A 26,449-nucleotide genomic window follows, 5' to 3' on the forward strand; every position below is an offset into this window, starting at 1 on the left:
ATTCACAGAAATCAACTGCTCCTAGTGCCCGAATTCAAAGATGGATTTTGAGATTACAATCTTTTCAGTTTAATGTTATATACAAACCCGGCAAAAACAACATTGCAGACCCGTTATCCAGACTATTAGATACTGAAACATTGGTATCAAGTCCACAACAGGACATTGAAGATAGTGATCTAATAGCTAATATATGTGAAGACATAAGAGCGGTTACAGTAGACATGGTCAAAACAGAAACCTTAAAGGACTATCACCTGATGACATTGGCACAAGCAATCAAAGACGATAAGTGGTCTAAGGAACTTAAGAAGTATGAAATCATTAAGACAGAATTGTGGGAGATGGACGGAATCCTACTTAGAGGATCAAGACTAGTGCTACCTAAAAGTTTAGTAACCAAGATCTTAGAAATAGGACATGAAGGACACATTTCTGTACATGGCATGAAAGCCAAGCTCAGACGTAATGTTTGGTGGTTAAATATGGATAAGGATATAGAATACTGGGTGGATACTTGTGAAGGATGCAGACTGGTAAGGAAACAGACACCCCCGGAACCGATTACATCTACTGAATTACCATCTAAAGTGTGGGAGTTAGTTGCTATTGACTACCTTGGGCCACTGCCCTCAGGACACTATTTATTGCTAATCATAGACTATTACAGCAGATACTATGAAGTTGAAATACTAAAAGCACCAACTGCAGAAAATACAATAAAAACCCTTAAAGTTCTCATCGCCCGAGAGGGAGTGATGGACACTCTGATTTGTGATAATGGACCGGCCTTCAGAGATGAGGGTTTCCGAGAGTTCTTGAACAGTCATGGAATAGAACTCCGACACACCACCCCCTTATGGCCGCAGGCTAATGGTGAAGTGGAACGACAAAACAAAAGTGTATTAAGACGACTAAGAATCGCTCAGGGCTTAAATAGAGACTGGAAGGATGAACTCCTTACTTACCTTGCTGCATACCGCACCACTCCACATTCAACAACGGGGATTCCACCAGGTGAATTATTCAGGGGAAGAAAAATCCGTACTAAGCTACCAACAATTAAAAGTGAGCCCATGATGGATGAAGAAGTGAGAGACAGAGACAAGGTAAGGAAGCAATTGAGCAAGGAGTATGCTGACAAACGTAGACATGCAGAAGCATCAGAGTTAAATGTAGGAGACAAGGTGTTGGTTAGACAACCAAAACTCAATAAGTTAACTACACCCTTTTCTCCCAAAGAACATATAGTAACATGGAAAAAAGGAAACTCTGTAGTAGCAGAATCTGCAGACGGTAAGTCTGTGAGACGAAACTCTTCTCATTTCCAGCGAGTTCAAAGCAGAGATCTGACAAGGTTTGAGAAAGAAAGAGGTGAGTTACTGGACCAGACTTCACTTGAGACACAGGACTTGACATCTACTCCAGATTTGACATCTACTCCAGATTTGACATGTACACCGGATATGACTAATGAGAGATTTAAGAGACAAAGGGTTACACCCCTTAAATATAAGGATTTTGTCTTGGGATTGATTCTAGAGTGTATGAATATTTAAGGCAATAAAACACTTAATGATTTAATTGTTCACTGCAATTGGTAGTAAATATAATATTGGTTTTGTTAAATATTGTACTTAACTGTGTGGTCGTTGATTTTATGTGAACTTCATGATTGATAATTGTTTTGGTATTCCATGACCATTTGTGTACTTCAGCAATATTGCTATTAAAATTACTAATTGTATGTTGTTAGTGATAAAATATTCTTGTTATAAAATTTATGTCAAACACAATTATTAATGTAATCTGTATTGTCAGATGGTAGAAAATATTTAATTTTTGTTTATTAAGAAGGAAAGAGATTGTAGAGTTCTGAGTTTTGGAACGAGTATGAACAAAAGATAACAGTTCCTAAACGAAAGAACGCCACTCACTCACTATGTCACCGGGCACGCTATGAGCATTGCAAGATTAATTTTATTATTGTAAGAGTACAATAAAAGTGCAGATTCAATTCGTGTTGTGTTATTAATTTATTATAATGGCTATTGGCACCTCCGACAGTGACATTTTCCGCAAAAAATCTCCAAATTATGTACGAGTTGTATGAAATTGACCATCTTTCTACGGATAAAACTTATTAAGTTTATAGTTTTTTTGTTATTGAGATGTACGTGCAGAAAGATAGTGATTTTCTTACCATTGACACAAATTAAAGACTTTTTGTGGAAAATATCACTTATGTGGTTTTACCTTTAAACAGACGAAATATACTCGATTTAGATCCGAAAAAAATGTTATTTCCTATGTGTAAGTAGGTACCTACCTACCTAGTAAAACCTGAGAACTTAATATTGTTTTTTTATTTAAATAAAACAATCTTTTTAAAGGCCTTAAAACTTAGAATAAATGTTATTTAAAAAAATTGCCACGGAAACGGCTTTCCAAAATTACGTCACCTCAAAACGCGTGACGTCGTTAGTGACAATGTGGTTTTGCCACTTGCGAGAATTTTACGTATTCATTGGTTACTATACACATTCCGATTTCTATTCTCACTCCTCTGTTCATGCGGTCAGACTTATGAAAGCACTGCCTATTACCCGGCTTAACAAGCAACGGTTTCAGTTACATACAGCTCACTAGTGAGTACCCGGCTCGAGTGACGAATAGTTGACATAATAATAAATGATAATGAATAATGGCTCGCTACCCATAGCGGTAGCGACAACTGCGAAAGTGCGAACAGTGAATACCGCGTACACATTGGGATTCCGCAACTCACAGCGTACGTATACCGCGAATAACGCGTACATCTGGACAGGCCTTTTTGTGTAGCAAATACACTAATAAATAATACATTGTTGTATCTCCTGCATACAATTTCATCAAAAAACTTTGCAATGCTCGAACAAACCCTCTGATATTTAGATCTGTCTCATGTATTCTTAATTGTACTCAATATTCAGTTATTTAAATATCCGCATAAACATAAGCTAAATATTTGACTAATGGAATACCAAACGCCAGTGTATGTACATATTTTCATCACTAACAAGTATTTATTGTTGTTTGTTGTTTTAAACACGAACATTCTTGCTTGCTAGCAATGAATGAAACTACAATACAATTAACGAATATTGTTTGTTTTAGAAAATGATCATCTCGCACGCCACGACTTAATAATGAAGAAAGAATATCTACGGAATAATGGACTATAGACATTTTTGGTGAAGATAGAATTGTAATAGATATTATTAGAAAAAACACTCAAATCTATTTGGATGTAATATACAATACGGCAGACGAAAAATTCGTTCAATTTCATTTTTTTGGAACTGATATGGAGTTGTCAAATCAAATTAAGGAGGACGAAAGAGAACCAATACTGCCCTCCTTATCATAATTAACGTAATCAACTTTATTAGCGAAATTGAGTTATTACGTTTTTGCAATTAGCGAAACGAGATCTCCAACCCCTTATAAGCGTTTTTTTTTGTATCTTATTTAGTTTCAGTTTTATTGTTTTTAAGCGAAATCATCGTAATTCACATTTTTCAAAGCAGAATTTTGGCGCCAATATCTCCAAAATTACCAATATGCAAATGTGTTGGTTATGACAAGGAGGGCAGAATTAGCGATGCTCGACTTTGAAATTTACTAATACTAATAATTCGAATAGGCAAATCTAAGTCGAATCCGAGCACAATCATTATTGATACCGAATACCTCTCTTTCCATTAGGTCGGGTGTATGAATCGAATGATTATTATTTTGGAACAACTCGGAACCACACCATGTTGATATCAAAATACACCCTGTCACATTTACGGTATTTACCATATGTCAGAGAGGGCTAGGCAGAAATGCTGTATGGAATCTATGGATTAGTAATGAATGATCATTCATATTATTCGAATACGAAAATTAGTAGGTTACTAATTTGTCATTCGAATGACAAGATGAGTAATTAGTAACGAGTCGAATATCTAAATCATTCGCAATAGCGCATCGTTGGCAGAGTACTGATAAACCATAAATAAAATGTTACATAATCGCGTTCTGACAAATAAAAAGTTTTTTTTTTGCGGAGTATAGGATACATCACTAATACAAGGCGTGCTTGAAAACGTTTCTCATTGGCACGCCTACCTATTCATCGTTCCTATTATCACTTATTTTATTACCAATGTAAAAAAAAATACCGAATCCATGTACAAATTGGTGACATTTCATAGATCGGTACGTGAGTTGAATTATTTATGAATAATAAAATTGTTATTACAAGACAAAGAACGTTTTTTATTATTATTTAAAATAGGCTTACGTGTGTCCACAACCTCACTGAAATAGAAAACAACTGTGGATGAGGATGGCTGTTTAGCCTGTGTATGGTTGTTCTTGACCGCTAGTAGGGGAAGAAGGGTTCCAGCGTCAGATTCCAACCCTTTCCTTACCATATACGTGAGCCGTTGTGTTACGATTACGTTAAAAAGCGTCAGAGTATCGAAAAGGGCGCCAACGTAATGTAATTAAAATTTTTCGTTTACAGTTTAAAAATAATGTACAAGTATTAATTAAATTTTTATTGAATTGATATTCAATTCTTTTTTGTGAAATTACTCCACTAGTTTGTTATAATTATTAATACAAAGATCGAACACTCAGAAAAAATTCCTTCGATCCGGCGGATTCGAACCGACGTCTACTAGCAAACCTCAGCGTCTGGCATGGTATGCATACCATGCCAGACGCTAAACCAACTAAGCCACGGAACGAACCAACGGACCTCACGAATTTTTCTATGTGCTTCTGTCGTGTCTTTGTACTTGGTCTTCCAACGATATACAAGTAGTTCGAAAATGTGTGTCATCCATTTATTCCAACTAGTGAAGGTGTTGTAGGGAAGAGTGGAAAAAAATCCACTTGTCTCCACCAGAGGAACAGCTAGTAGGTACTTGATACCACGGGACTGACTGGCTACAAAGACACTCGCTAGACACAAAAATTCAAAATTAGACCGACTTACTTTTGGAGAAAACACGACGAGGGCAGTCCTGACTAAACCTCTGAAGAAAGCAGACAAAACTTCCCGATCTACAATTGTACAGAGACCGTACAGTCGCATTACATCAATCTCACAAATGCCAAGTTTTCAACTTTTTACGAAAGAACAAAGAAACAACTTTTGGTCCTACCCGTAGGAACTTAAGGACATATTATATTATGTCCTCGTGAGAGCACCTAGTAGGAGCATGAGGAAACAGTGCAAAACATTTAGTTAAGTTTTTATTTTATAACATTGCATCACCAAATGACCAAAATGCCTTGATTTATTTTTATTTATGACTAACTGTGTCTGTGAGTTCATAGCCGCAAATATATACTACCTCCGTACATCCCTCATAAACTAGGTGGCCAAATAACATGCTATAAAGAGAAAATATTATCTTCATGAAATTCGCGACATAACAATATTATTCTTTTGAATATATTACTCCTAATAAGTACACCAAAAGCTAAGTTTACAATTTATAATTACAATAAAAAATGTTAGGTATTGTGTCATCATGAAATATAAAACTACATTCTTATATAATTTTAAAACGGCATAACGACTAAATCTAGTTTTTTTGCGACTATAACCAACTCATCATCATCAACCGATTTATAGGTTCTACTGCTGGACGAGTCTCCTCTCAGACGAGGGATTAGGCAATAGCCCGCCACACTGGCCCAATACGGGTTGGGGACCTCCCACGTTTTGCGAGTGTTGTGAACCTTCTTCGACGAAGTTTTTCTTCACCGAAAAGCTCATGGTAAATTTCAAATTCAATGGTAAATTGTTTTAGATAAAATATTTAAAAACAACCGACTCGAACCGACTAAGTGGTGACTTTTTACCTGACTAGTCAAATTTCAAAAACGAATATGATCACGCTGTAATAAGGGACGTAAATGTACTGGTCAAAAATGTCTAGAGATCAAAGGCATATGAGAATTCATACACAAACCTTTGATGTGTGTATTAGAAGTACATACTCAGTTTGATTATTATTATTCCCCCTGATGGTAGTCACTATTATAAGCTTGGGTCTTGGTTCAGTTTTCAAAAAATCCTTGAACGCGTTAAGCCGCATACAATAACGATCCTAAGGCCGAAAGTATCAAGCTTGATGTGCTCTTGACAGTACAATCAGTGTAAATAACATGCAGTGGGACATCGCCCTTAAAGAACCGTAAGTTCCCAAACTTTTTGACTCACCGCCCACTAAGGCAAGATAAAAAATTATATATATGTAGGTATGGTCTAGACATTACGTCATACCGCAGGCTTATTGGAGGAGCAGCTCCAGAGGTGGTTTTCATCGAATGGGTTGCTGCTGAATATCACTAAATCCAACATCATGGTTTTCTCGGGTCGAGGTCTCACAGTTCTTCCGTGTGTAGCAAGCAATCCGATGCCGATATGCAATGAGAGTAGGTTCCTTGGCTTCACTCTGGACTCGAACCTTAACTGGAAGTGCCATGTTGACAGACTGTGTGATAGACTTCATTTGGTACTGTAAATGTTTCTGGCATCCCACTTCGCCGTACCGGTCATTTGAGAACAGTCCCTCGACGCATGGCACTTGCAGAGAAAAACCCGCGTGTCATCGGACCTACTTACTATGAGCGTTTAGTCGCTACTCTCGGACTTGAAACATTTAGGCGCCGGCTGAAAGACCTTTTCTTGAAAAATCCTATATACTCTGTAAAAGAATTTTTGGACTTTAAATTGTAACGAATTCAGTATTTTCTATTTTATTCTAATTTTTACCGCATTAACATACTCTTGTATAATTGTTATCAACTTATGACGATCCTTGATGGAGAATGATATTTGATATGTAATTTAATGACAACAATATTATATAATGAATTTGTTAATTTTCTAATTATTGTGTGCTTTTCTTATAATTTTCCTTTTTGTCTGACGATCTCAATATATGTATATATTATTTGAGAAATAAATGAATCTGAATCTGAATATTTAGTCTATTGGAGTGGGTTCTGCTACTGTGTCCATTGGCAATAATAAAAAAAGACGTTGATGTTGGGCTTTCTCACAAGCCGTTTTATAGTAAGGGCAGAAGTTGTAGTGTGTATAGTATACAAGGAATATAATTTAAAAAATATTTCCCGTAAATAGATCTTCCACATGCGTCAATTCAAAGCTTGGTCTGAAAATAATAATAAGCCTTTAATTTGCTACTTAGTTTAAGTATTGTATCGAATCCTCTGCCCCTCCCTCGCCCCACACACTCCGCACGATTGCTCTGTCTAGACGTGTCCGTTGGACGACTTTAAAAATATTTGTTAAACTTAGGTACAACACTATAGAGCTACATTCGATTCTAAAAGTCTACAATCTTTGTCGTCATGGTCAGCCGGTTTGCGATATTATAGATTACTTTATTTTTATTTACAATGTCGTTAACGCATTATACAAAAAAATATCTACTTACGTAAAAAACATACAAGCGCAGATTAAAATGAAAACCCATATCAATTTGATGATGTCAATGTCGAATACTGCAACGAGAAATACAGACGACATTGATGTTCACGTGATACGGGCGTGATTCGGAATTCCGCATTAGTACGATAACATAATTATGACGATAACAATGATACTAGGTAGTAATGAACAAAAGAAGAAACATGACTGGAATTTACCGTGACAAATTTTAGAGATGAATAAAAAGTTCACGGCCAGCAGCACATTTAGTTTTTTTTGTTACCTACTTTAAACAAGACTTGTTTTGTTTCAATGATAATACTCAAACCTAGAGAAAATAACAGCAAATCTAGTCAACTATTTAGATACAGAAAGGAGACAACGAATAACAAAAAAAACATGACAATTTATTATAAGTATGTGACACTACAACGATAAGAACGAATACATTTATATACATATAACAAACTTGTGCTAATTTTATTGTTTCCAGAATCGATGTGATCATTAGTTAATTAGAAACGACATAGTCATAGCACGTCATTGACAAAGACAATAATAATAATAACGCACACACTCAACGTAGCCCCGCACTAGGGAAATCCTGTGTCGCGGGTGCCATGGACACACACATAGACAACCACAAATTACATCCAAAGTCACGAGAGCTATAAATGTAGGCCCTACAAATATTTCTCCCTGTCCGGGAATCGAACCTGGGACCTCTGCGTGGCAGTCCGGCATGGTAACCGTTCAGCCACGGAGGCACAAAGCAGTAAATTAGTAATATGTAATTTACATAACTAGTAACAGATAAAGGAACATTTTGAAAACATAACTTTCTTATGTTATATAGGTAGCGTATCTTCTGAAGCTTGTTTACAAGAAATACATGCCAATAAAGATGATATTATCTAACTACTTGCCTACAACCCTACAACTAATAAAATGAAGGAACACGGATGCTTAGTAAACAAGGGCCAAAGTTAACCTTCATAACAGCTCATGCGTATAAAGTCGTAATTGTTGTTTAGCATTATATATTTTTCTGTTCACCATCTCCAACCGTAACAAACCTTGAAGGCTTTATTTCAACCCAGGTTAACCATTTATGGTTCTTCGGGCAACCTATAGGTACGTGTAGCTGTTATATATCCCGATATATGTAAGTTTGTATATGAAGATTATACATACAATAAACGACTTTCTAGAACAAGTACATAAGTATACTTGGTTACATACGAGCGTTATTTCTTTCTGTACCGAAAAAGAATAATTGCCAGACGGCACGACAAGGTCGATCACATCGAATTCATTCGATTTAGTTAGAGAGCAGCTGCTGCTAGTGAAGTGAACTTGTTTAGGCTACGTTTACACTAGACGCGAACTTGTTTTGTGGCAAGTTGTTCGATACAGAAGGCCAATGTTACTCTACAGACAAATATTACTCTGATTCTCATATGGGTCCTACATCAGTTCGTCCCTGTAGAACCACTTGAATTACCTTGACAAGAGAAATCTTAGATATACAGCTACACCTCGAAACACCACAGTATTTATTTATCAGGAAACATAATAATATTAAATATTTAATTTACATTACATTGTATGTACTCAAGACTGTAGACATCGAGTATATAACCAGAAATAGAGACGAAATGTCATTTAATTGTTTGAAAACTATGCAGTCAAATCATTACTGTGACAACTGCGCTCCGATTGGCTAGCCCGAGTTCGAAACAATTGACGGGTGTCGTCGATGGGCATGTATTCAATGTTCAAAATTACATATTTAATATTTAATTACCGATGAAATGTGATTCCGTTTGCCTTGTAATTAGATGTTTTGCTGTTATTCCCACACCACCGAATAGAACAGCACGGCATTGTTAGAGATATTATCTTTATTACAATAAATACAGAATATTTTTTGGAATATACGGAGACGTACACACAGGTCAGTAGTGGGCCTGTCTATATTCCAGTACAAACGAGAGTTGATATTTATAAGAGCTGTATCGCTAATGTGTTACCAGATTATATGGCCCTTATTTCATCTCTATTTCTGGTTATATACTCGATGACTTTAGATGATCACAGTGTTTAACAAAACTCTTTATTAGAACCGTAAACAACTCAATTCACCAAAACATAATATACTAATATGCGAAGTGCTTATATTATAAATAATCTGAGGCGAAGTGTAAATGAACCTTTAGTCGGCCATGGCATGACGTCACAATAGCCCACTGCTATGCGCAATACCGCCATCTTGTTTGCGTCATTTAATCCACAATCAAAATATTTTGACCCTTATTAACATCTACTCGAAAGGAAAAAATTCCATGCAGCAAGAGATAACGTCTGACTCAACGTTTCTCTAAACTAAACAATAAACTAGTCACCACATTGTTCAGCTACGTATAATTGGAAAATATTATTAAGAATCAATATTATTGAATGCCGTTTTCTTTTGCCACGCAAAACAGTGGTGTGAGCTTCGATGTAAACAACACATTGTTCGCTACATGCCTATTCTAGATTCTTCGTTGGAGCGGACACTGTTTTACTTTCATGTCTCACTTTTAAAACGATAAAACAATTTCATAACCTCTTTAAGTTTGTGCCCTTTTTAAATGTAATAATAAGCGAATCCGTAAGATAATTACGTGGTTGAGGCTTTCCAAGAACCCTAATTCCCACGTTCAACCCTCGTGGTTTTTTGTTAGTATTCAATAGAAGGAAATCTCTCCCTTGTATGCCAGACCCTCGGTTATTTTACCTGGCCAAGATTCACATATTATTTCTCATTCTGTGTATTTATAACTTATTCTTTTGTCGTTACTTTGTTACAAACGTTTTTTGCGGTAACGTAACTTTTGTTCTTCCTTTTCATAAAAGTTTGGCTTGCAAACTAATTTCTTGAAATACCGAGGTAAAAATATTTTGAAAACTATTAAATCAGTCAGTAGGTAAAGTACCCACGTACGTACCCACTAACATAATAGTAATAGTTGCAATCGCAATGTTTAGAAATCGTGTGGGAATGGATTTTAGCTTAAAATGTTTCAACTTGCATAGAAAAATTGACACAGACATTGACGTAGTATACATTTAGGTTGTATTATTACTTAGAGCTTAGAACAAGAATAAATTCTAAAAAATCAATAGACTACCTCGGGGGCACACCTCGAGGGGAGTCTCCTTCCTCCCTGTCCCGACTCATACCCCGCCCCCCTGCCTATTGGACTTGAGCCAAACTGCGTTCGAAGACATCACATTAATTATTAAAGAAGAATTAAATGGTAATGTGGTACTGACTGCTACAATTTTAAGTATGGATTCGAAATTTCCATTACAAGTGTAGGTTCTTTTTACTAAGATTTTCTATAAATGATATAGGCTTTGAACATAGATTTAGTATATAGCTACCCATAAATCTATGGCTTTGAACGATTTCGAAATAATTACTATTTTTTGTCATTCATTATACAACGATAACGACGTCCGTGTAAGTAGTTGTAGTTTTTTCCAAAGCCAAATATTGCGTCTAGAACAAAAACCTTAGTAAATTCCTAATTAATACTATAAATGCGAAACGAACTTCGTCAGTTTTCGTTTTGACTCCTAAACCGTTAAACCAATATTCATGAATTTTGGTAGGTGTAAAGGTAGATGGAACTCAGGAGAAGGACATAAGCTACAGATTTTTATCAGATAGATTTTTATTTTATATCAGTAGGTTTTGTCACAAAAATAAATCTTAAAAGAGGTGAAATAGGGGTGAAAGTATGTATGAAGAACCAATAAAACTATGAAAATTAGTATCGTACATATAGGTTACTCGAAGTACAGTCCAGAGCACATCTAGCTTGACACTTTGTACTTTGAACCGTTCTTATAGTAAGCGGCATAGAGTTGGATTTAAGTCTTAAGCGTCAAGCTTGACGTACTCTTGACCCTGTATTTATTCCACGCAGACGAAGTCGCGGGCACCCGCTATTTACCCGCAACATATTTTGAATTCTAAAACATTATTATCAAAAAGTTCATTATGCATATATTATTAAATTATTATCAACAAAAAGTTTTTGTTTAATGCTTTATTTGCGAACTTTTTCAATCATACACTTACGAAAAATGAAAAAAAAAAGATCAGAATTCCAATACGTAAATTTAAATTTTATCGATCAAATGACTTAGACAACATTATTTTGGTAAAGTGCTTAGTTCTTTGTTTTTCTTGATTGCAGTAATAGGTATAATAATATCATAGCTTGGTTGGGTTGAAATTACTGAGTTTGATTCAACGAATCAAGAAAATTATACATGTGGAACATACTAACCTTGCTAAAATAATCAAAAAGGATTAAAATTTGATGGTAATTATATTATGGAAGTAAAACTATTCAGTAAGTAAATACAGCTTGTGACAGATCGGGTTTTGGAACGCTCCTTTGATATTGATTGATCGTGGGTTACGTGGGCTCCATCGCCCCGTGCCCCTCCGTGAGGTGTGCCGCCATTTTGAAGCAACTGCGCAGCAGCGAGTCGAGTGAGGCCCCGGACGATATAAAAGGCAACCGTGACGTCAGCGCCCTCATTATTGGCTTTCGGCGTGGTGCGGTGTAGACGTGTTGTGTCGTGAAGTGTTGCAGTTCTACAAAGACTTGCCTGGTGGATTCAGGTGTGTAGTGTCACCACAATATTTTGCCCGCTTCTCAAACCATGGGCTACAGTTCAAACGAAAAGTCTGTCGTTGACTTTTGTGAAAGCAAATCCGAATCCTTATCTAACTGGGTTCGTCAAGTTAAAAATAAATCTATGAGTGCAAAGACGAAGAGAAAGCGTGATTTGCGAGTAATCGCCATCTTGAGTAACTCTCTATCCCGAGCTGAGAGTGAACTCGTTATGAAACAAAGAGAACGTGCCAGAAAGTGGGCTCAGATGCAAGCGAGCCTTGGACTGAGTAATATTGAAGAAGAAATGGTCAAACAACAGCGAGAGAAAATCGATAATATATGGAAGAATGATCTCAGCGGTCTAGATAGCTTTTTCAAAGAATTAGACAGTGTCAAGCCTGTACCAAAGTAACGAAGCCTAGGTAATGTAAAAATCTCTGGATCTGTGATATATGTAGGGTGTTTTTCTAAATTACAGTCCCATTGCGTTTCGCGTGGGTCTGCATCCGCCGGCCGCCATCTTGGTTGCCCGGGCGGGCGCGGTCGCAGGCAGCTAGCCACAATATGGGTTTGTAACGGTATCACGCATTTATTTATTTAGTCAGTTGTTGTACATATATAGGTATTAGTTTAATTTTTTCAATTTATCTCTAATGCATAAATTGGAATTTGATTTTATTCATATTGAATAAGAAAATTTGTAACTTATATTTAAGTACCTATGAAAAATAAAAACGAATTTTGGAAACAAATGGTGTCTCTCTGGATTTATTTTATTTTTTGCTGTGATTTCACCCACATGTGTTATTCCATGACATCATCCACTTCGAGGAGAACGTGACTGAAGGCGAAGCTGCGCGACTGTATGAGTCAGCAGTTGGCGGCCAGCGGCTGTTCCTGTTCCAATGCTGCCTAACGCACTTCGTCACACTGTGCTGCTGATAGCAACGCCGCAGTAAACGGCACGGAACTACGTAACACTCGCTCGAGTCCCGGTTTGTCAGCCCACCTAGGTAAACGTTAGGAGATTGCGCCATAATTTCATCATGTAGATAGCTGTATATCGGCCCGCACGCGGGCCTTGCCTGTAAAGTGTCTTAGATCTCTCTCAGAACCTGACCGCTTCGAGGGGCTCCATGATAACTCCCGGAGCTGGTTTCCACTGCTATGAAAGCTGCGGTCGCAATCACAAGCATCGACGCACTCGTCCAGAACATTCTATATAACTCAAAAAATGTAATTAAAGGAAATAAAAATGACTTAGGAATTACAATGGTGAGTCACACCTGTTTACAAAGTGTCTTGAGTAGTCTATGAGACTAAAGGTTTGTGAAGGTGATGAGTCATTCACTTGATTTGTAATGTGCCTATAAATGCCCGAGGGCATTATTTGTTATGCACCATTCCATCCGAACAGGCACTTAGCGGAAGACACGGCCGCGAGTGCGCAGCGGCGCTACATTGCGTTCACCTGTTAACAGGTGGAAGTTATTCCATGACCCCTACCGCCACAACGTACCTACCTCGTACGGCGCAGCTCGTCATCCTCCTTTCACTTTTAGGTAAAACGAAAACGTCGTGTATATTTTCCATAACACATTTTAGTGCTTGCATGTTGACTACCTACTTAATTGCGTACAATTCTATTTCTGTTAAGATCACAAGCTTTTTTCTCGAATATAAGTTATTTAGTTTAGTGGTCTGTAGTCAAAATTACTCAAGACTAATTGAACCGATTTGGAACGACTGTTTGGCTTGTGTGTTTAATCTAAACTTCTCAGTGTGGTTTACGTGATGCTTGACGAGCAAGTTGAAAAGGAAGGTTAAAACGCAAAGCAGCTACCTTGACGCCAGGTCGCGAGCCGTATCAAGATATTGCGTAGGTAACAATGAACACATTTACTAAGTCTACAATGAAATGAAATGTATAACGCAACAAGAGTGGGCTGATAGAAATCCGGGACAATCTATAAACAAGAAAATATCTTGAACATGCCAAAGCACCTGTAGTAACTCTGAACGGTCTGTAACGAAATATGAAAATGAAATTAGGAAGATGTGGATCTATTTAATGCAATGGTGAGTTGAGTTGCTGGAATCATGTATTTAGATTATTTCTTAAGTAATTTCTGTACCTCTTGCACTACGTCACTAACTTAAGTCTTGTTTTCTCTTATATTTTTTTCCTAGTAGTTTGGTGGTACTTGGAAATGTTTTTTAAACTATATCTGTTAAAGCCTATACATCAAATAGTCCAACATGGTGAGGACAATTATTGATTGATATGCAAACTTCACAGCTATCGACTGGACTGGGGCTAGTGGCTGTCGTGAACAAGATTCACGTGAGGATAAACGAAAGGAGGTGTAGTCCTTCCCGGCTGAAGGCTTACCCCGCGGCGCGCCTCGGGTGACCCGGGGCCAACTAACACGCACCACGCCCCAGTTAATAACCAGTACACCAACAACACAGATAAGTCCGAAACCTGTATTGGACATAATTTTAGGCCAATATTATGATTATAACTTATTATAGTACGAAAATTAGTTATAGAAATGAACATCATCTGATGTAATGTTGGAATGTTAAACTGAAGGTCTGTGTCGAGTGGAACGTTTTGGGTGTAGGTAAGTGGAATTTTCCATAACGCTACATCAACTGCCGAGTACGATAACGTGGAAATTCCAGCTTAAGATGCGGATTCTACGTGGAATGCGGTGTCAATAAACTAATTAAGTAAAACAGGCGGTGTACACAGTAGCAGAACAACTAATACCATAAAATGCCTTGACTTCTGCACAGCGCTTTCAGATTGATAACAAATTACATCTGAGGTTGATTCATTTTATACAGACAAAGAAACGACGAGCAAAATCTCACTTGGTGAGTAACACTAACTTTTCACTTACTGAAATATCCATTCGGTATTAGGGCCTGCTAATAGTCGAATCTTTCTGTCTTTTATTTTTCAGGTTTATTTACATTTAAATGAGAAATATTTACTCAATTAGTTCATAACAATTATTCAGATGGAGATAGAATAGTTCATAGAGAATCATCAAAAACACATTAAGAGTATAATAAGATCCAAAATCTTGCTGACTATATGAATAAACTAAACTAAATAAACTGTAAAATAGTGACTGGCAATATTGAGGTGCATAATGATATCATTAGAGGTGCAAAAGTAGGAAAACAGTAGCATTTATATTAAGGACAGTATGTACAAAAGTACTGATTTATGTTCAAGTTGAAGGTACTGTACCTAACTAGGAATTCTTTTCAGGACGCAATGATGAAATATTTAAGGCTAACAAATTTTAAAGGATTTATTTATTATACTTAACCTGTATTAGAACAAAACTATTTTGCTATAACATTTTAATGGCTTATTGACACAGCTTTTGTCGTAATGGCGAGTAAAATCGCCTTTGTTTTATTATGAGTCTCTTCAGGTATAACGAGATGGTGTGTTGGAATAAACCTTTTATAAATTATTATCAAACAATAACCGAGCAAACTTGAGGAATATTTACCCAACGAAGGGTACCAAGTTATAAATAACACTAAGGATAACCTAAAATAAAAGGACCATAGCCAATTTCATTACTTGGAGCAATTCGACACCTGCTATCGGACGAAATTTTCGTTTTATTCATCTAGGTCATTCAGCAATAATAATACATTATATACATAGAGGACGAGGACAATTTTAGGACCATGACCTTAAAATGTGCACAGCTATAAACTGGTTTTTTTTTCGGAACGCTCAATGTGGAACACTATTACAAATATTTGGATTGGACGTATGTTTAGTAATAACTCTATATAATGTTTTTTTCTGGCAAAGTTTTAGAAAACTAATAGCAATAAAGCTTACTTGATACTTTAGAAAAGGTATGGCTATGTTTAGAATATTTGCCATTTGCTGCTTGTTCTGTTTTTACACAGCTAAAGATCCGGTTAACTTTGAGGTAATATGCATATATGTATGGTTCCTAACTGGCGTCATGACGGAAAGCTGTAAAATTGTAAAAGGCACACCATGCAGCATTGTTCACCTCTGCTTCTGGTTTTAGGTACACTTTTTAAAATTTAATTTCATGAAGTTATAATTGGAAACGGAAACCCTATGACCATGATTCTTCAAACATGGCATTAATTACACCCTGTCTCGGGCCACGGGGATTATTTTCGATCGTCCTTTTATCATTTTCTGTTCAGCTAGATGTGGATCTGATGATGATGCGGATTGCCCTTGCTGTTCCTGAAATAAGTACCAACAACGTGACTTGAAACGACTTACTTTATACAATCAAAATACAGCAAATGTTCTCAACTGGCACTATAATCCAAAATAATGTGCATTCGATTTGTTTGGGATTTGTTTAGCTATAGTCCTTCCGGATGCTACAGCGAAGACCGTGACTTGTCTTTGAAGCTTTCGATAAAATTGAAGAAAATTGACCTTCATGGAAAGCATAGAACGTGAGCATATCAAATGGTATATATGGATTTTTTTCTTGCTTGAATAAGGAAACGCTATCATGGAAACGCCAATTGACTCAAATAGCAGAGTAACTCCTTACTTTTTGGAAGTGCCGTTTGTTTTGTTTTGTACAGTTGGAACTAGTTGGCTGCGTGGTAATCTTCGACGAGTGTATTAAGCACCCATTGAAGTTTGCCTTCTGCAGAGCTAAGACTGAACACCCAAGTTGAATACTGGTAAATTCTATGCCATTGTTTCTTGTAGCTACCTAACCGAATTACAGATAAAACCTGCAGTAGTTGAATATATAGAAAACACGTACCGCGAGGTTTCTAACTTTGTCGCGCGGTGGTTTGTTTTTGTTTGACAGTGGTTTACGGAGCTTAGTGTAGACTTCGAGACTATCTCAAGTGGAAGGGTGTCTTCACTACGACGTGGAAGATTTTGTGATGAACCTGACAAACTGGTATGATCTCTAAATTGTTTTGTCTGTACGTCTCAGCAACGTATTAGAAAATTATAAAAATACAGCGTGTTCCAAAAATCAATCGGGAAGTTTCATCATAACTCAAAATATTGGAAAAACTTGAACTTAAGGGTTGAATAGGACCCTTAGCTCCCTCTAATCTTTTAGAAGCGCCGTTTTGTTTGTTTTGCACAGCTTGAAGGGTGCTACTAGACGAATATTGAGCTGCCTTCGACTTCACCAGCTGCACAACTCAATTTGAAAACACCTGAGTTACATAGTGGTAAATCATAACATTTTTTCTTGTAGCTACTTAACTACATTGTAGATAAATGATGCAATTCTTGAAAAATCGGAATGTAGTAAAATGAGAGGTATGACGCCTGAAGGTTCCTAACAATGTTCTGTGGTGGTGTTTTTTTGTTAACAGTTCCTGATTGTATCTTGAAAGCAGAAGCATGACAGCATAAGCAGTAAGACTCAAATGTCCACAGAAGATGTAATTTTATCTGAAATAAATGTTTGCATTTCTCCAAAAATAATGGAAAATGGAAAATCTGCTAGTTCCCAGAAATCTAAAAAGTGGTCTCCTGTTTCTTACAAACAGAAAATCGGGGTTAAATGACCCTTGGATCCCTGTAATTTTTGGATTTGCCTTTTTTTATTTTATACAGCTTGAAGTGCCTGGCTACATGGTGCTACAAGATATTTATATAGCTGCCATTATAAGCTACTTGCTGAGCAACTAAAACGGGTGACGACTCAAATTCAATACTGGTAAAATTTTACCATTTTTCTTGTTGCTAAATTGTACATAAATTCTATAAAAGTTTGAAACTTGAATGTATAGAAGACGTTTACAGGTATCGTACTTTTAAGGCTCTTAACGTTGTTTGTGGTTGTTTTATTTTGTTTGACAGTGGCTTGTGGAGCATGGCCTAGTGAACTACAAAACTTTCAGTTGAATTGGACGTATAAATAATTAGTGCTAAACCTATATTTCCAAAATGTTTTGTCTGTATGTCTATACTGGCAAGTAGACAATTTTTGCATGTTGCCAGAAACCACAGAAAGTTAATAACTGGAAGCATTTAGCATTATGTTATCTCCCTTTATTTTGGAAGCGCCGTTTATTTTGTTCAGCTTATAATGGTTGACTGCTTGGTGCTACTAGACTGATATTGACCTGCCTATGACTTTCATCTACTGCACAACTATTTAAGGAAAAACAAGTGTTTATGGTAAAATCTGACTACCTTTTCTCTTGTAGCTATCTAAATTTTAGATAATACTGCAATAGTTTTATGAATGCAAATGCACAGAGGTACACGCCTCTTAAGGCTCCTAATGATGTCGTGTGGTGGTGATTTTTGTTTGACAGTTCCTGACTTTATCTCGAAGTGGAATATGTTTACAATACTTCGTACAAAATGGCAACAAATTTGTGCAAATGGATATATCTTCAAAATGTTTCGCACATTTTATAACAACAATTCAAACCGTGTGTAGAAAGAAATCAAATGACAGAGCGATAACACTTCAGAAACGATTAATAGTGGTAAAACAGATGATCATTTATTGTGCGCTTAACCAAAATGTTGGTCGGGGTTTTATTATTTCACTATAGGCCCTGACCTAGAAAAGTAAGGAACCGTGCTTGAGTGCAAATTCGGGCTGCGATCTATACTATGCTAACATCAGAATGGATCCCAAGCTTGCGGTATGATAGCCTACGTCTTTTTGGTAACGATGAATTTTATATACTAACAAATTTGATAATTTTTCCTTGTACATAACGATTGCCTGTTCTCTTTGTTACTTTGTTCAGCTAGATAATCTTCCTAATGGTTGGTTGTAGCTGCCACTAAGACACAGTACTACATAGAAAACGACCCGTCGGAATGAATGATATTCCGTTTGTAACGTAAAGAAATTGATGATCATGTGACTAAGGAGCAATGTGAAGTGCAGTGTTACAGTTGGGGTAGTGTATGTGTCTTAAATGCATTTTATATGGATAAAATTAATGCAACCTCTAGTATTCCTCATCGATTTTAGTGAATTTTCATTGTGTTAATGTTTATATGGTGGTAAAGTTTGGTTTTTGTTTTCATTAACTTTTATAATGTGGATGTGAAATCATTCTTCAACCCATTCTTTTTCGTATGTTGTTCTGTTCAAATTTAGGTCGTGGCTGTTCAAACCGAGTGAGTCAAAAAGTTTGATGGCAAACAAAAGTGCACGCAATAAAGAAAACGTTATAAACAAACAAATTAAATTACACTCAACACATACATTCGAAAAACATGATAGTACGGGTTGAAAAGGTAACAAATAAACGTATGCATGGTAGGTGTTTTGTGGTTTAGTATTAAACATAATGGACTTTTATTAAAAATTGCTCGTAATGAGTACTTAAAACAAAATTGCTTGCTTCTGTCTGTTTAATACTTACTGTGTAAAAAAATAATGGCCAATTAGTGTGGTTAATTTAACTAGCTTATAGTTAATGTACCGTATACGTGCGTTAACATATCTAATGTATTAGAATTTATTTAGTGCTGATTGATGAACATACGTTGTATAAACGGGTAGTTAGATCCTACGAATAGCTTTGGTGGATTTGATACAAAATTTGGTAACCAAAATGGGTCTGTGTTAACGCTAACACATTTGCAATAGTTGTGCTCTGTGTCTGTTATAGGTGCGAGTCAGCACGTGTGCATTGACCAATAATCTTAGATCACTGTCGCGAGACGATGCCCTTGCTAATGTGATTGGAAGACTAATTTCATTGCGTATCGACGTTAAACAAAGAGATGGTAAAGGCTCAATCGATAATAGATGTAACAGTACATTTTATAAGATGCGATTAAATAGCAAGAGCAGCCTATCTGCTCTAATATTAACCCTAATTAGTTTTTGTTTTTATTATGTTTAGCTAGATCTGTATCGTTGACGGATGTGTACTAAATCCATCGTTTATGGGGCAACCAAGATCTCTGCTGCTGTCACTCAGCACATTTAATTAACCTCTGCTACTCACGCACGGTGTGTTAACTGGTAGTCCACCGCTGCGTTCTTTAACCACGTTGTGACTAGAACTGCCGTCGACTGGCTATTTAGCCACGGTGTGTTACGACACTCCAGCCGCTGCGCTCTTTGCCACGGTGTGTTAGCCTGCTCTGCCCCAGCGCCCCAAAACCCCGGGTGAGAAGAAGCCGTCGCTGCCTTGTCACGGTTTGATGAGACTTCCTCTCCGCTGCCCTTATCAGCCAAGGGCGAAAGTTATCCGTATTCCGGATTCTTCACGCAGTTACCTCGTCTCAGCGCAACTACCTATAGGTACAAACTTTATTCAAAACAGAAATATTACTAAAGAGCATTACTGCTCTTTTACTAACCCTAAACTTTCGTGTCTGTTTTGGAATGTTTAGCTAGGATTGCATCGTCTACAAGAATTTGCAGTATGTCTAACTATCAATACACTGCTGCACCTACTTTTTTACGGAATGACGAAAACTACTGGCGCTGCTCTTTTTAGCCACGACATGTGGAGGCACCCCAATTGCAGCGCAATTTAGTCACGGTTTGAGCTCCGTGTCGGGCAACCCGCGCTGCTATTTTGCCCTAGTGTATCGGTTTAGTCGCGTTGCTGCCCTGCCAGAGCGTTCCGGTATGTACGCGCTGATGCCCTGTCACAGCGTACTGGTCTACTCGCGCTGCAGCCAAGTCCCAGCGTATCGGCCTACTCTCGCTGCTGCCCTGTCACATCGTGCCGGTCTACTCGCTGCTGCCGTGTCACAGCGTGCCGGCCTACTCGCTGCTGCCGTGCCACAGCGTGCCGGTCTACTCGCGCTGCTGCCCTGTCACATCGTACCGATCTATTCGCGTTACTGCCCGGCCGCTGCGTGCCGATCTATTCGCGTTGCTGCCCGGCCGCTGCATGTCGGTTTACACGCACTGCTGCCCAGCCACAGCGTGCCGGTCTACTCGCGCTGCTGCCCTGCCATAGTGTGCCGATCTACTCACGCTGCTGCCCTGCCACAGCGTGCCGGTCTACTCACGCTGCTGCCCTACCACAGCGTGCCGGTCTACTCACGCTGCTGCCCAGCCACAGCGTGCCGGTCTACTTGCGCTGCTGCCCAACCACAGCGTGCCGGTCTACTTGCGCTGCTGCCCTGTCACAGCGTGCTGGTCTACTCGCGTTACTACCCTACCACACCGTGCCGGTTTGCTCGCGCTGCTGCTCTGTCACAGCGTGCCGATTTATTCGTGTTGCTGCCCGGCTGCTGCGTGCCGGTCTATTCGTGTTGCTGCCCGGCCGCTTCGTGTCGGTTTACACGCGCTGCTGCCCAGCCACAGCGTGCCAGTCTACTCGCGCTGCTGCCCTGCCACAGCGTGCCGGTCTACTCGCGCTACTGCCCTGTCACAGCGTGCCGGTTTACTCTTGCTGCTGCCCGGCCGCTGCGTGTCGGTTTACACGCGCTGCTACCCAGCTACAGCGGGCCGGTCTACTCGCGCTGCTGCCCGGTCTACTCGCGCAGCTGCCTGGTCTACTTGCGCTGCTGCCCGGTCTACTCGCGCTGCTGCCCGGGCTGCCCGGCCGCTGCGTGCCGGTTTATTCGTGTTGCTGCCCGGTTGGTTTACACGCACTGCTGCCCAACCACAGCGTGCCGGTCTACTCGCGCTGCTGCCCTGCCACAGCGTGCCGGTTTACTCGTGCTGTTGCCCGGACGCTGCGTGTCGGTTTACACGCGTTGCTGCCCAGCCACAGCGGGCCGGTCTACTCGCACTGCTGCCCAGTCTCAGCGTGCCGGTCTACTCGCGCTGCTACCCTGCCACATCGTGCCGGTGTACTCGCGCTGCTGCCCTGCCACAGCGCTCCGGTCTACTCGCGCTACTGCCCCGTCATGGCACAGCGTGTCTCGGTACGTTCACGCTTCTGGCCACAACGCGGCGGTACACTCGCGTCTGCTGCACTGTTACAACGCGTTAGTTCAATCGCGCCTGCCGCATTGTTTCAACGCGCCGGTCCGCTGGCACCTGTTGCTCTCGGTCGGTCAGTGTCTCTCGGTCGTCACAGCGTGCCGGTCCCATAGCGTTGCTGCGCTGTCACAGCGTTCCGGTTTATTCGTGTTGGGGCCCTGTCACAGCGTGCTGGATTGTACACGCTGCTGCCCTGCCACAGCGTGTCGGATTACTCGCGCTGCTGCCCTGCCACAGCGTATCGGACTTCTCGCGCTGCTGCCCTGTCACAGCGTGCCGGTCTACTAGCGTTGCAGCATCGCCACAGCGTGCTGGTCAACTTACGCTGCTGCCCTGCCACAGCGTGCCAGTCTACTTCGCGCTACTGCCCTGTCACAACTTGCTGGTCTACTCGCGCTGCTGCCGTCCTGCCACGGCGTACCGGTCTACTGGCGCTGATACCACCCCGCCACAGTGTGTCTCGGTCGCTGGCTTTGCTGCAAAACCACTACGAACCGACATCTCGGGCTGTTGCCGTACTGCAACGTGTTCCAGATCGTTCGTTCTGCTGCCCTGCCGTGAAATGTCTTGACTACAGACCACAATTGCTGATGATTCGTCAATATTCCTCATGACGTTGACTAGCAGACAAACGGTGAGACATCAACCACTTTTTCTTTTCAACTTTGGCAAAACCAAGTATGATGCGAATTGTCGTTGGTTATTCTATTACAGATTACCGCATACGAAAAACATGAATAATAGTGGCTGCAATTAATATACGCTAGTATGATGCTGTCTATATACTTGAACAAATACGAATGTTGACTTTGGCAACCAGACTACTACATAAAATATAAGCAGCTTTGAAATGAAACGTGGTCGCATAAACACGCGAAAGTACGTTTTACAATACTATTATCATCTCAAGCACAAAACTAATAATATACCAAGATCGCAAGCTGTGCGTCTAATCCTCGTTATGCAACACGCAAAGTGCTTTCTTTATACGCAGTGTATATATAATATACATATCTTAAATCAGACATCTACAGTATACGACAACTAACAAGGGATGTGACCATTAATAAAAAAAATACAGCGAAATCTGTATAAAACGATACTTGTGGCTTATACTTGCTGTGTCGATTTACCTATGAGCAAACTACGCACGCCATTTCATGCGGTATTGTTAGCAGCGGGTACGTACGTAGCCGCTGTTTTGGTGTATTATTATACGTAGTTAAGTGTTTACCTTTATTTGACATATTTGCATGTCTAGTACTTGGTATATTTGTGTGTTTTTAATTTATTATATTTACTTTACGTTGACGCGAATTTAGATGAGTAGTAATTTGCTTACAAAATTAGCACTAAAAATCTAAATAAGCAAAAATTTTTTGTGTAGGTTTTGGTAATTATTTTCACGTTAATAGAAATGAAACTTTTATATGTGGTTTGGTCTAAATATTTATTTACAGATACTGGAAATAGCAAGGTAAATGTACGCCTTTATCGATTATTCAATTATAGATAATCGATCAAGGAACAAAGGTAAAAACATTCTAAATAAGTAGGTGTTTTGATGGTAATGAAATTGTTTTTCAGGAAACTAAACGTAATTTAGCTAACATTTCAGGAAAAGAAGATTAATGTTGTTTCAGCGATCGTAACTTTTTCATACAGCCAATTTGATCTCGAAAATTACGCGCAAATGTTGAATGGGATATGAATGGGACTGAATGAATATAAACTATTAAAAAGTTATTACTAGCGGACTCGCACAATTTTGTAAAATGGAAATAAAGATAATAATCGTATTATAAAAGCATAGCTGGTACGTATGTGTGTAATATCTCTTGCAGGCACAACGTCTTTCAACAATTATGTACGCATGTCATTATGATTACGGGAAGTAAAGATAAATAATATCAATTTACAAAATAAAATTACAAAGAAAATGTAAGTAGTATAACTGCATGTAGTTGTTTAAAGTTACTTACAAAACAATAGATGTACGGATGTAGCAAGTTTCACGCATGTAAATGTAAATAACTGCACATGTTGACATGTTTGTAACAAATTTTGATTGTAAAAACTGCTACCGAAATAAGTACTTTACCGCTACTTGGATGTGTTAAAAAAATTTCTTGCAGCAACTAATAATAAATTTCAGAAAAGTCAAGAAGCACTAAATTATACAAACGACCTACCAAATCGGTAAATGGACAGCAATAGTATTTATACGTTGACTGAGAAACCTAAATACATAAAAAAGCTGTGTAATTAACTAGGTTTTTTAATGTAAATTGAATTTATAGAAATGGATATTATGTGCCATTGTACGCAAACACTGAAAAACAATAGAAAGATGCGAAACATGTAATGGGTACCAATATCAACATAAAGGTCGCGTTATTATGACGGTCTCTCGAGAACTAGGTAAGCGATTTGTTTTAGGTCAACTGGAAAATCGTCTTAAGAACCACAGCCAATCAGGACGAAATAAACTCTAATTCATGAAAGTATTTGCACATTAATACAGTAAGCGGTTTCGTTTAAAATTGGAGAATTGAAACAGATTCTTTTTCGGTATTCCGTATCATTATGGAAAAATGAGAAAGCGAACAGGCGAAGTTGTTGTCAGGTAGGTTAGTTTGTTACTTTACAGGTCACACAATGAAAACTGCCGACAGTATGTTTAAAAAGGCAATGTGACTACAATTGACTGAGAACACAATAATCGAGATTAGAGCACTTAAAATTAGCAACTTAGTTCAGTAGTATGTTAAACAGTGGTCAAAATAACGACACCGGATTATATTACATAAAAGATAGCAAAGAATAAATGAAATGGTGGATGTGTTGGAAGTTTATCAGGACAAATGGCTTCATAAATGAAAAAGAAAATAAGAACTACGAAACAATGTTAACGATAACCTTAACTTTTATAGATGAAGTTAACAAATTGTATAGTCCTACTACTAAGCAAGTTTGTATGTATTTTCATTATAATGTTGTGAGAAATTTAAAAACGATAACAGTATTATATATTATATAATAATGAAAAAGAAAGCACGGAGGTATGTAATAAACAACATCAAAGGAAAAAAAATGGCAAATAGTGAAAATAAAATGGAATCATAGAAAAAAACAAAGGCAAAAGAAACGGTCAAGGTATGTCTGCTAGCAAACGTGAAAGGACATTACAACTACGCAAAAAAATCCTTTTAGCAAAATTCTCAAAACAAAAATACATCAATGGTCACAAAAGAAAAAGAAAAAAATACAAACGAAATAGTCGGTAAAAAAGAAAGTTTACCAAAAAAAAATGAAATAAAAAAGACCATTAAAAAATAGACAATAAAAAATAGACAATAAAAAATAAACAATAAAAAATAAACACTATGACAAAAAAAAACTACAATAAAAAAGCATACAAGTAAAAATATATACGGCGAGGAAGGAAGACGACACGAGGGGCTACGACGAGGAAGAAAGAAAATACAAGAGGCACTACGGCAAGGAAGAAAGAAGACGCAAGGTGGATTGCGGCGAGGAAGAAAGAAGACGCAAGACGGACTGCGGCGAGGAAGAAAGACGGACAACGGCAAAGAAGAAAGAAGACGCAAGAGGGGCAGCTACGAGGAAGAAAGAAGCGAGAGGGGCAGCGGCGAGGAAGAAAGACGCAAGATGGACAACGGCAAAGAAGAAAGAAGACTCAAGAGGGGCTACGGTGAGGAAGAAAGAAGACGTAAGAGGAGCTACGGCGAGGGAGAACTTAAAGAGAAACTAAACCAAGGAGAAAAGATTTCTTACTAGTACGACTGTAAAGAACTAAAGTTCTGTAAACCACGAAGATTAAAAAGACTAGAGAAAAACTACAGCCACGAATAATCTTGAGATTCAAGAGGAACTACGACGAGCAAGAAAGAAGACGCAAGAGGAGGGGCTACGGCGAGGAAGAAAGAAGACTCAAGAGGGTCCATGGCGAGAAAGAAAGTAGACTCAGAGGGTCCACAGCGAGGAAACAAGAAGACGCAAGAGGGGCTACGGCGAGGAAGAAAGAAGACGCAACAGGGGCTACGGCGAGGAAGAAAGAAGACGCAAGAGGGGCTACGGCGAGGAAGAAAGAAGACGCAAGAGGGGCTACGGCGAGGAAGAAAGAAGACGCAAGAGGGGCTACGGCGAGGAAGAAAGAAGACGCAGGAGGGGCTACGGCGAGGAAGAAAGAAGACGCAAGAGGGGCTACGGCGAGGAAGAAAGAAGACGCAGGAGGGGCTACGGCGAGGAAGAAAGAAGACGCAAGAGGGGCTACGGCGAGGAAGAAAGAAGACGCA

The 26,449-nt window shown here is 38.7% G+C and overlaps 2 protein-coding genes and 1 long non-coding RNA gene across 3 annotated transcripts in view; all 3 read left to right on the forward strand.

Annotated features, from left to right (window-relative positions):
- LOC113226609 (ubiquinone biosynthesis monooxygenase COQ6, mitochondrial) overlaps positions 1 to 4,214 on the forward strand; it is a 33,719-nt gene extending 29,505 nt beyond the window's left edge. Inside the window, exon 9 of the mRNA XM_026459310.1 lies at positions 3,157 to 4,214. Coding sequence (XP_026315095.1) covers positions 3,157 to 3,186 — 30 coding nt within the window. The 3' untranslated portion in view covers positions 3,187 to 4,214. The remainder of the gene's footprint in view (positions 1 to 3,156) is intronic.
- Positions 4,215 to 11,940: 7,726 nt separating this feature from the next.
- Positions 11,941 to 25,188, forward strand: LOC113226610. The gene is made up of 3 exons (XR_003310122.1): positions 11,941 to 12,191; positions 12,665 to 12,754; positions 24,781 to 25,188. It is a non-coding gene; the product is annotated as an uncharacterized LOC113226610 (long non-coding RNA).
- Positions 16,128 to 22,764, forward strand: LOC113226608 (keratin-associated protein 10-4-like). The gene is made up of 2 exons (XM_026459309.1): positions 16,128 to 22,072; positions 22,263 to 22,764. The coding sequence occupies exons 1-2, from the start codon at positions 20,820 to 20,822 to the stop codon at positions 22,699 to 22,701; spliced, it is 1,692 nt and encodes a 563-aa protein (XP_026315094.1). The 5' UTR covers positions 16,128 to 20,819; the 3' UTR covers positions 22,702 to 22,764.
- Positions 25,189 to 26,449: the final 1,261 nt, after the last annotated feature.

This window comes from Hyposmocoma kahamanoa, unplaced genomic scaffold (assembly GCF_003589595.1).
Source record: "Hyposmocoma kahamanoa isolate Upper Pololo Valley unplaced genomic scaffold, ASM358959v1 192, whole genome shotgun sequence".
Taxonomy (NCBI): Eukaryota; Metazoa; Arthropoda; class Insecta; order Lepidoptera; family Cosmopterigidae; genus Hyposmocoma; species Hyposmocoma kahamanoa.